At 34.6% G+C, this 12184-nt stretch overlaps 1 protein-coding gene across 1 annotated transcript in view; it reads right to left on the minus strand.

Annotated features, from left to right (window-relative positions):
- Positions 1-11731, minus strand: part of CNTNAP2 (contactin associated protein 2) — a 2243420-nt gene extending 2231689 nt beyond the window's left edge. The window contains exon 1 of the mRNA XM_050786136.1: positions 11447-11731. Within this exon, the coding sequence (XP_050642093.1) occupies positions 11447-11543 (97 nt within the window). The 5' untranslated portion in view covers positions 11544-11731. The remainder of the gene's footprint in view (positions 1-11446) is intronic.
- Positions 11732-12184: the final 453 nt, after the last annotated feature.

The following is a 12184-nucleotide window of genomic DNA, read 5'->3' on the forward strand; positions in this document are numbered from 1 at the left end:
AAATGTTTTATTTCACATTGGGCAAATAAGTATAAACTATCCTTTAAAATAACTGGAATTGTCCTATTACTTTTAAACAACAGTCCCCTTAAATATTTCTTTGTTTCATTTTTGGTTTTGACTCATACAGACATGTCAGTTTTAAGGCAACTTTTTTTCTGTAATACCAGGATTTAACACTGGTTGTGTACCTGGAAATATCTGGGTAATTTGGAGGATATAAGTAAATACAAATCACAGCATTTTATCTTAAGGAACGTGTTTGTCTTCAAGTTATTAGTTAGGTATCTATAAAAGTAGTAGTGACCAAGTATTAAATTATATTTAATTAGATTCTGTGATGTCTGTCTTCAAGTATTTTACAGCAGTAGAATATTGGGTTAATATTAAGCTTTTATTATATGAGAAGCCCAACTAGAACTACCGGCTGGAATTTATGGGACTGTAAATCTGTGTCAATGTAAGGGAAGAACTTGACGAAAGTAAGAACTGTATAAAAATGGAACCAGTGAGCTTTAAAATGTTTGAGCATCCTTATACTTTGAATATTACAGCAGAGAGGTATTTGGGCTCATTTCATGTAATGGTATAATGCAACCAGTACAGTGCCTAGTATGATGAAACATGTTTAGTAAAGTCTAGTTCCTTTAATACAACCATTCCCTAATATCTATCACCCTAAGGGAAAAAGGAGAGGCTCTGCTCATGCAGATTGCGGACTAACAGAAAAGAGTCCTTATTGTGTTTTTAGTAGGCATCCACTGCAGGGATCATTGTGAAGAATATAAAATTTGAAACAGGCTTAGCTAGACTGGCCGACTTTGAAATGGTTGAGAAGTGTGTACTAAGCTGCAAAGGTAAGGATGAAGAGAGAATTTAAAATATAAACAAATAGAATAGAAGTACCTATTTTTGTAATTACGAAATTATATTTTTGTCATATTAAAAATGGAAATGAAATTCATTGACATTTCATAACAACTTCAACAATATCAACTCATCTGCTGGATTATTACACACTAAATACATATAATTATCAAGTTTTTCGGAAGCTACGGCTATCATTTAGAAAATTTGGTGACATCTTAAGTACTCTATTTAAAGTACTTGTTAGGTGCAATAATTATTTTGTTGACACATGTCTTTAATTTGCATGTAGATAACAAATAATTCTTAAGATAATAGCTTCTGGAAAGGACAATCAGGCTCTGGTTTAAAGGCATGTAACCAGCCATGTGGCTTAAGAAAAGCACAGAAAATCTTTTAAAATAAAATCCTGTAGAAAAAGGGTTGCAGAAGTCATAAGCTTTCATAGCATGGTTTCAAATTTCCCTTTTGATAGATACACATTTACTTATCAAATGAGGAAAATATTTGTGGTTTTTTCTTTTAAAATATATTTCTCGCCTTCCTTCTGTTGTCGACACTTTGGGGGTAATTTCTCACTTTAATATCAGATGATTCGAGGTGGTTTTCATTATTTGTCATCACTGTGTTCCTTCTAAGTCCAGAAACCAAAGAATTTGTCTGCTGCGTCTTAGTATTTCACCTGTGATTAGAGCAAATATCCACAGGGAGGTGGTGATACGTCAATCTGCTCCAAGATTCTGAGGCTCGGACCATCAATGAGTTTCCTCTAAATCAGCATAGATAAAACAGGAAAAGTGAAAGGAGGGGACAAAATGTAAGAAGGCGTAAGAGAAATATGATTCGAAACAGCGTGTTGTGTTAGAGAAGCTGCAAAGATCTCAGTATGGTTGGTTAGATTATAGAGTGCAAGTGTTGGGTTAGGAGGAGACTAAATTTAAGAGATAGGGAAGAACTAGAGAAATGTAGTACTATAACAAGATTTGTGTTTTGGGAAAGTATTTCTGGCATAGATATAGATGACAAACTAGAGGGGGAAAGATTAGAATCAGGGAGACATACCAGGAGGCTACTAAATTAATGCCTGGAGGGAAATGCTGAAAATCTTAACTATAGAAGCTGTGATAGGAACGGAGAGCAAGGGGTGGATACAAGAAATATTTAAGATTAGGACTGGCAAATATTTTAAAGACAAATATTTTCCCACTGCCATGAAAGCAAAAGGAAAAGTGATTTTCTCAGCAGCACTCTCAAAGAAAGCTTTATGGATTAGATATTGTATGAAATGAACACTCAAAACTGTGCCTATAGATTAAACAATGATCATCTTTTAACTTTAGTAATAGCAATCATATTTACAGTTTTAGATTCAGGCTTCAACCTTTCATGAGAACTGATTTTAAAACAGCTTTTATTTATACCTGACAAAGCATTTTAAGGAATATTTTACAGAGCTTTATGTAAATGTTTTCACTACGTGACTATTACATGTATTTCAGTAGTACTCAAATGATAGAACTACATTGTAAAAGTACCTTATTGTGAAGAAGAACACAAATGACATATTATATATTCTGATTTAATGTGCTACCATTGAAAGAGCTGCATTCCTCTCTTTGTTTCAAATATACTTCTTCATTGTTTACCAATGTAATTTTTAAGTCTCCAGAACATATAACAAAGTCATCAAGGAATAAGTAAACAATAAGATAGAAACATTATGCCAATATGTTTTTTTCCTTTATATACAAGCAATCAAGCCTTAAAATGTTGCCTAGATGCAAGCTGAAACTTCTTAGTTAGAGAACGTGAACACGGAGACAGCACTTCACTCTCAGCCAGCTGTGCCACGGTAAAGAGCACAGGATCTGGGAATAGGCCAAGCTGGTGGCCCAGGTAAGTTACTTTTCCACGTGTCTCTGATTTTTTCGTTTGCAAACTGAAGCACTGTTACAAGAAATCAATGACCTAGTACACATAAAGAGTAGTGCCTGATTTGAAAGGCTGGGAAGAAAGATTTAAGAAGAAGTCAACACAACAAATATTAGCTAAAATTTATGTAATACAAGCAGAATATTTTATAAGTATAACATGTACTGCTGCCTGGAGTTCTAGAAAAGGTTGATTGATGCTGAAAATTTAAATTGTTGCAGAATTTGTGGAACTCAATCAGGCAGCATTTATTAACCAAAAACTATACATCTTTTTTGATCAAGCATCCCTGTCTTTGGAATCAATTCCACAAACATAACCCCCTCAGTATCTAGAAGCTTGGAATAAGGTTGTTTTTGCTTATGTTCTTAATGGTAGAAGCAATGTTAATACCCAACCATGGCACATTTTTATCTCTGATACAGTACTGTTTTTGTCAACTGACACAATAAAATAGTTATTCTTAATTCCGTACTGTGGACATACAAAAAACACAATTAACTGTGCTAGCATTCCCTTTTAACTAGTCATAACTTAATAACTTAAATGCTTATGTTAAGGTGTTTAAATAAAACTTACATATACTACAGAAGTGCATGAGGCATGATGAAATTTCATTTTTGGAAATATCATTACTGCCATTAAAAATCTCTTCTATAAGTTAAGCATACGTTTTAACATATTCTTGAGGTATGAGGACATTAACCAAGTGATTTAAATCATACGTGTATTTTATTAGCTGAAAATCTGCTGGTTTTGGTACTATATGTAACTTGAGTAAAAAAATAAAGTTTTATTCTAAATACCAAATCTGATGGGATTATACATGGTTGTCTCGCATATTGTGTGGAAAAAGATTCTATGGTCATATTTAAATCCACTGAATAAAATACCATGATGAATTATTAACATTAGTATTGATGGTGGCATCAAACTCATTGTGTTATTGTTGTTATGAATACACAGAAAAAAATGACTGAATCATGAGTTCTTCAGTTGGTTGACATTAAAAACATTAATATAATCATTCTCATATTCTAAAAACCTGATAGTCATATTTTGTTTTCCAGACTATTTTTATTTGAACAAAAAAAGTTTCAAATACACTATGTAAAAATTTACATTTTAAATTAGAATTTATTAGCAATTAAGCAATTTAATGCATCACAGGCCATTATTTAACATGTACTTAATAAATTTTAAAAATAAGACCCATAAAATATGCTATAATTTCACTATGTGACATAATTAGGCTGAAATATTTTCATGTAGTTCTGTTTATGAATTTTTGCCCAATGTCTGAAAAAGACATATATATATATATATGTAAATAAAATATATATACACACATAGTCTGTACTTATAATGTTACTTAATAATTTGGTTCTCATTAAGAGGCTACTGCTTAGAAAAATGAGTTAACAGTGACAAAATTTAATCCACAGGTGTTTTCTGCTAGTTCAAAGTAACTACTTGAGTCTATGATACAGAAGTGACAATAAACACCTTTAATTTTTTTTTTTTACTTTAAGTTCTGGGATACATGTGCAGAACGTGAAGGTTTGTTACATATGTATACATGTGCCATGGTGGTTTGCTGCACCCATCAACCCGTCATCTACATTAGGTATTTATCCCAATGCTATCCCTCCCGTAGCCCTGCACGCCCCAACAGGCCCCATGTGTGATGTTCCCCTCCCTGTGCCCATGTGTTCTCACTGTTCACCTCCCACTTATGAGTGAGAACATGCAATGCTTGGTATTCTGTTCCGGTGTTAGTTTGCTGAGAATGATGGTTTCCAGCTTCATCCATGTCCGTGCAAAGGACATGAACTCCTTTTTCATGCCTGCATAGTATTCTATGGTGTGGACGTGTCACATTTTATTTATCCAGTCTATCATTGATGGGCATTTGGGTTGGTTTCAAGCCTTTGCTATTAAAAGTAGAAGCACCTTTAATTTTAAGAGAATTTTCTTAGAGGTATTATTTTATTTGGCATATCATGGTATTTCACCACTTAATAGACTGTTTTTTAACAATACAAACTGTGCATATTAATTTTTTCCATGTATTCCTTTCACATAATACCATAATTGAACAGCATAGATGACATTATAACAGTAAATAAAAATTATGAGTCCAGGTAAGATTTTCCTTTTCACATACTATTTCAATATGACATCTAATGCATAGAGGTGAGCAAATCCTTGCTGAATTTAATTAAACTTTACATAACTTGATTCCATCTTAGATGTCCCACACAACACAGGTTTAGTGACTCTGACAGTGCATATGCAGGTCACACCTCTATTGCCTGCCATTTTCTATGATTCACATTCCCGATCACCATCCCAGTGCAGATGAAGAAGGGTGCGAATGTACTAGAAAATGTAAGGAAAAACTTATATATGTTTGCGGAATTTTTCCTGGTAAAAGTATTCTCAGGATCTAATTTCACCTCTTTCCTAAACATAAAAACATTAAAGCATATACCACTATTTATGTTTATGAGGGTATTTCAAGCAAACCTAAATCATAAGGTAAATACAGTATATGGCCCCCAGGAGCTCCTCTGTATTTTTTCAACATTTTTACAGTATACCAAAAATATGTGATCTTCAGCAAGCAAATTCAGAGCCAACAACCACATCTTTGTGTCTAGATTTCCTACTATCAGGGGAGGCTTTAAAATCTGCAGTGTCATAAAAAATCAGTTACTTCAAGCTGTTATTATGAATAGCTGCCTCCAAAGTGAACTAAAGAAAAGTTTAAGAAGATGTTTTTCAAAACTTACAATTGAGGAAAGAATCAACTTTGTCTTCTAAGTGCAAATTCTTTGTTGGAAAGAATAATTGGTTTAAAACATTTAACCTTCATGATTTTACAGAAGGATCATGAAGTAACAGCCAACTAAAGGTATATATAATTTACTAAATAGTTACATGGACAGGATGAAATTGGATGTGTACTGGCTAAAGTTTGTAAATAGGCTGTATTTTAAGTGATGATGTTATTTACTACAGATAAATAAATGGTATTCTAAGCATCTCTATAAAATAATACCACTAACAGCACTTGGTAGGAATATGAATGAATGAATGAATGAATGAATGAATGGGAGGGTTTGGAAGTCCTAACCAGAATAACGCCAAATCTTCAACTCAATATCAAATAGAAAAAACAAGTCTTATTCTTTACTGGTTTCTAAACTATGCAGAAAGTATTTCATGTTCATTTAGTTTAATATCAATCTTATTGTTGGCAATTTGTGATTTTAGTGAGTACAGTAAATGTCAGTCCCTTCTCTGAGTTCTAGATTAGAAAATAACTCGCAGAGAGGAAATAACATTCTTTATATAAGTATTGCTGATACAAAAGAATAAGGCTTACATGTGTGATACAGTGGGATTCATTAACCTTATTTCTAAAATTAAACAGAGTCTCAAGCCATAGGAAGAACCAAACACCATAAGTCTCTTCGTGCTATCACTATTAGTGCAGAGGCAAAGCCTACTTTTATCTATCATTCAGCAGAATCTTTTCTTTCTGCAGGCAGCCTGGAAGGAGAAAGCAGGCGCTGAGCTAAGCACATCTAGGTAATTTTCCCATAGTCACCAAATAGGTAAGTAACTCTACCTAACATAGGAAGGAATGAATGAACTGTACACATAGACTCTAAGAGTGTGATAGATGGACTTTTCTTTCCATAAAAGGAACTGTTAGGATGGAGAAAGAGGAAGCACCTCCACATTCCAACATCCTTATCTGCTCAGAACTAAAACATATAGGTTCTATAGAGCCCAGGAGATGGGAAAATCCAGTGTTTTAGTGAATCACTCTGTTACAAGTATTCTTTTCAAGGCTTTCATTTGAAAATTAACAGCTGTATTCAAATGATTGCATCATTATTCTTGCTTATTAAAATGGCAAAAATAAGCATATAATTTATTCAGCAGCCCAATATTAGTTGGTTGTAGAAATATACCTTATGTTTCTGATAACTACTTATCTTAAAATATGCATCTCTCTAGAAACAGAAAACAGCCAGTTTCAGATACTTGTATAAATATAAAATTTTATTTTATTTCACACAACACTGGTTTTGAGGCTTAAAATTACTATATACCCTGTTTTATAACTTTGCAAGTAGTAAAAAATGATAAAGTAAAGCACTTCTCAAATCGGGACTAGATACGGGAAAATCTTTAAAGTACGTGTTTTTTTTCTTCATCCCACTGACATCAATCACTAAACAGACAACTTGCCCAAGTTGGATCTCCATATGTTTAATATTTTAAAGAAAAGCACATTTGAATTAAGAATTTCTGAGCCTAGATCTCTCCTTCTTCTGTATACCATTTACAACAAATACAAAAATCTACTTCTTAAAAAGAGAAGACAAGTGTAGACATGTCACATTTCTTTTCTTTCAATCATAAAAAAGATTCACAAGACAAGAAGCTTTCTGCAAACTTTAAGAGATTTGATTAAGTTTTTGTCTAGAAGAATTTACTAATAAGGAATAGTGAATTAAATCTAAAAGAAATCATACAACTTGAAAGGTTTTGCCACTTAAAATAGACAAAAAAACATATATCATCATGCATTTCTTAGCAAGAAGGATATACTTTGAGAAATGTATCCTTAGGCAATTTTGTCCTTGTGCCAACATCATAGAGTACACAATCACAAACCTAGATAGTATACCCTACTACACACATAGCATAGACTGTATGGTATGGGCTGTTGTGTCTGGGCTACAAACCTGTACTGCATGTTGTTATACTGAATACTATAGGCAATTATAATGCAATGCCTATTTGTGTATCTCATCATATCTAAACATAGAAAAGATACAGTAAAAATATAATATACAAGATGAAAAATGGCAAACCTCTATATGACAGCTCCATTATAATTTTATGGAACCACCATCATACATGTGGTCCATCATTGAACCAAATTGTCATTATGGGGCACATAACTGTAAGATTTAAAATATGATATGTACTAAACAACTTTGATATCATCTAAAATGATATGTTGTAGGTTTATAACTGCATAAAGGTTAATAAGACCTAAATTAAATTTGTGGATTAATTTTTTACCCAATTTTGCCATATATTGATGGTAAAGAGTAAAATTTGAACAATGATTCTCATTTCCTGAATATCTGTGCCTATAATAAAATCGAGATTATATATTTCTCTCCAATTCGTTAATAATAATATTATTAGTTTGTGTTAAGTAAATAATGTACTACACTCTATCAACCAATGAATTTTGCTTGCCTAAAGCTCCTTTTAAGTTTAAATTGTTTTTATTAAGACAAATTCATTACTATGTTCAAGGTCTCTATAAACCAGCAGTATTTGTTTTTATATGCATTTTCATATTTTACATTTAAAATATACCATTTGGGCAGAAGTGTATGAATTGAGGAAGAGAAAATAGACTAATATACTATTGCTTAATATTGTTGCATTCGTTACTTAAAATAATTGCACTGGGAAACACCTCTCTGTAAACTTGTAAACAACTTAAATCCCTTGAATGGTGTTTTAGAAAATATATAAATATGCACATTTTTGCATATAATATTGCAATACAATATATGTGATATATTAAATATGTATCTATGTACTTTATAACATGTATTCAAATGTTTTTATCAAATATATACACACAAATACATATATATTTATACAAACATATATGAATGTGTGTATATATACACATGTATAAAATCATATTTGTTAGAGAATATTTGAATCAATTCAAAACACATTTCCCAAACGTGATGGTCATGAAATCATAGGTTAATAGTTCTACGAAATGATGTAAATTAGCCTTTATGACAGATCATTTATCTCAGTGAAAATTCAGTTAACTCTAAAAAGTGAATTTATTAAACGCTAGCTTGAACTCCTAATCATTTAGAACTGCACCGTCAGGATCTTTATAATGTGTTCAAATAAATGCAACTCCCTAAGAGTAAAAGGTTTTCTTTAAACTTCCCACGTGTGTACCGTGTATCTACATTTACAGGAAGGGAAGATACACAATTCGTTCCATCAGCTCAGCAGCAGTTCATTTTCACTATCTGCAAAGAAATTAGATTATATTTTTACATAACCATAGTGATAAGCTTTGTTTTCAAGTTTATTCTAGTCTGCTTGTACAACACATAGTATTAACAGTTTTTATATGTGTGTCGACAGAGAAAAAGAAGTAAGTCATAAGCAAATACATATTTGAAATGCATTTGTTGTGAAATAAATATCTTCTGTCCCTCATATTAAAAAGGTATTTAGGAACAGAAAGTTTTAGCATACTCATTACATTTTTAAAATGTGTACCAAAGAAAAATGATAGCTCTAGATTTTCATGCTACTTTTTGTCTTGTGATGACCTCTCCTGGTTGAGTTGCTCATTATCTTAGATTCATGTAGTTTCCATCTTTTTCTCCCTTGAATATTTTTGGTATTAAGAATATAACTATCGTATTTTCCTTCAGAGCTACATATAAAGTAAATAAACATGTTCATTAATGTAAAGTACAATTGATATTTAAAGTACTGAATCCATGAAGTTCATTCTAATCAATAAAGTTCTGTAGCATCCTTATTATCTAATTCATTTCCAGGATACAGTGCAACTTTGCATTTTGGTCACACAGTTTAAATTCAAACGAAATAAAAAGCCACCTTAATTAAGCCATTATACATTTTTAAACAATAGAGAATAAAAGCCAAGTTAATAAAAAATCTTAATGGCCGTAACTATTAACTATCTTAAAAGTAATTGTTTCTATGTTCTCTGTCTTGGAATTCTAACTAAAAAGTTAAAAACTCAGAAAACATTTCTGAAATAACAACTTTTTCTATCTTAAAATGCATTAACCCAATGGCTGCCAGTGTTCCATTTGCTACACATGGCAAATGTTTCAGATGGACCCATCATAATTAAAGTATACAGAGTGATGAAACACGGAACCCAGGAAAAACCCTGGATATGAGGACCTTCAATCACTGAATAGAATACATTTAACATATAAGCAGTTTATTTTCCAGGAAAAGTGGCAGGAAATTCTATATAACCAGACCTTGAAACAGAAACAATTTCATCAAACTAGTTTCCCAATGATAGAGTTACACATTTGTGTAAATATCAACAGCAAGCATGATATCCCCATAATTTCTGTTTAAATTTATAAAATTGACATAATACTAACAATATTTAACTCTTTGTGATTTAACTTGTGTTATAAATAATGCTATACAATGTTTTCAAGTTCATTACAAACTTAGATTGCCAGTTAGTTCTTCTCCTTATCTTTAAATATTGTGAGAAAACAAAAGCTAATACTGTACTTACGAAGATACGTCAAAACAGTAATACTGACTCATCACAGGATACTATATAGTAGATTCCTTATTGCAACTTAAAATGTCCCTTTTCAATGCTATTCCTGTTGATATTTACCACCACAATAAGAACACTATTAACAAAGATGTATTAATATATCCCAAAATCTTATAAACAAAGAGAAGACTGCTTCGCATATGAAGAATTCTGGAAAATATTAAACTTTTTTTTTCCTAAATGGACAAAAAAAAAGAAAGAAAAAAAAAAACAACTTCCTTTTAAACGCTGAAATCTCCATGATAATTCTTTACCAACTTACTCATTCTCAGAAACAAGTACGCACTTATGAATATTATCCGAATATTCCTATAGGCAGTCTTTCTAGTGTTTAACTCTTTCTGAACCAAAGGAACAATCACGCATTTCCTCTCTACATGCACAGTATGCACTTCTAAAGGAATGCAGAAAATGGGCCAGAATCTTCCATTTCTTTCTAAACCTCGTGAAAATATGGGCAGTCTTAAACACACACACACACACACACACACGCACGCACACAGTTGATTAAAATGCAGAGATATACATATTGAATAGAATTATTTTCCTGAAAACTCTATTAAGAATCTGCTTATTACTATATTAACGACGCTTTGCACTGAGTGTCCCAAGTCCCGTACTGCATCAGTCATATCCATGATATCAAAGTATCAAATAATTAAAGCAATTTCAGTTACAATTTCACTGCCTTCCATTTTAATAAGCAAGTACTAAATGGGCATTAACTTTTTAAGGGGACGGGAGAGGCTAAAGAGGCTCTATAGGTGCCCAAACTGTTTAAAATATGCTCCTCTTGTTAACCTCAACCCCACGCTCGTTAAGTTATAACCATAAATAAAAATAAGAAACTTGGTTTTGCCATGGTCTTCACTTTTCATTCACTGACCTGCCTAACCCAAATGCAGTTAACACTCCCTGCACAAACAACTCTTAAGAAGCTGCCATCTACACCAGTCTCTCTAGCCAAGCTCTTGCCAACCGATCACCAACACCAGGAACAACTTTCCAGAAACATCACCAGCGTCACAACCCTGTCTCTTCCAAAACAGAAACGCTGGGTTTCGAGTTTGTCTACTGCAGTGGCTGCAAGTGTGTGACAGCGGAGACACACACATATCAGGGTGCGAGCACTGCGATGTACTTCGGAGTTGATACCCTGGTGCCAAACATCAATGCCGCACTGAAACTGCTCCAGCGCAGAGCAAAGAGACAGCTACTTACGGGACGTGGAGGGAGCCGTCCAGGCTCTGCAGAGGCAGCTGCTGACAATCCACAGCAGGAGCACTGCCCCGCAGCCGGCGCGCGGAGCCGCCAGCATCTTTCGCCTCCCGGCCGGCGGCGCTCCAAGAGCTCGTTGCGGAGATGCAGTCTGTCTCTCCGTAGGGTTCTTGAAGGGAGATGGGCTGTCCTCAAATACGCGAGGAAGCCAAGCCCCTCCCGCTTCCTCTTCTCCCCTCACCCGCCTCCAGGCTCCAGTTCTTCTGCGTTTGGAGCAGCAGGGGTGTCTATTGCCTCTTGCACTGTTTGCCAGTGCAATGCCGGGGGAGGAAATTCAAACCAAGAAGGCAAAGGAGGGGGAAGAGGGGAGGGGACGGACACCTACCCCGCCCTCTCCTAGAAAAAAAAAAAAAAATCACCAAAGGACGGGGGAGGGGGGTAATCAGAAGAGCGGAGGCTGCAGAAGAGGAAGGCAGAGCGACGGGGACGGTGGTGCTGCTGTTGCCACTGCGGGAGAGCGCTCCCTCCGCCGCCGGGCAGCGTGACTCGGGGGCTTTCCAGTTGCCCGTCAGCTCACATGGAGGGCTTGTGTATGTGGGGAGCGCGCAGCGCAGCCGGGGCGCACGCACGGCCTCAGCGCTGCGCGGCGCGGGGAAGCATCTCCCGAGCGGCGGAGCGCGAGCAGCAGCAAACGGCGGCGGAAAGCAGGAGACGCCGCCGCCGCCAGCGCCTGCGAGCCCG

The sequence above is a fragment of the Macaca thibetana genome, chromosome 3 (assembly GCF_024542745.1).
Source record: "Macaca thibetana thibetana isolate TM-01 chromosome 3, ASM2454274v1, whole genome shotgun sequence".
In the NCBI taxonomy this organism is placed as follows: Eukaryota; Metazoa; Chordata; class Mammalia; order Primates; family Cercopithecidae; genus Macaca; species Macaca thibetana.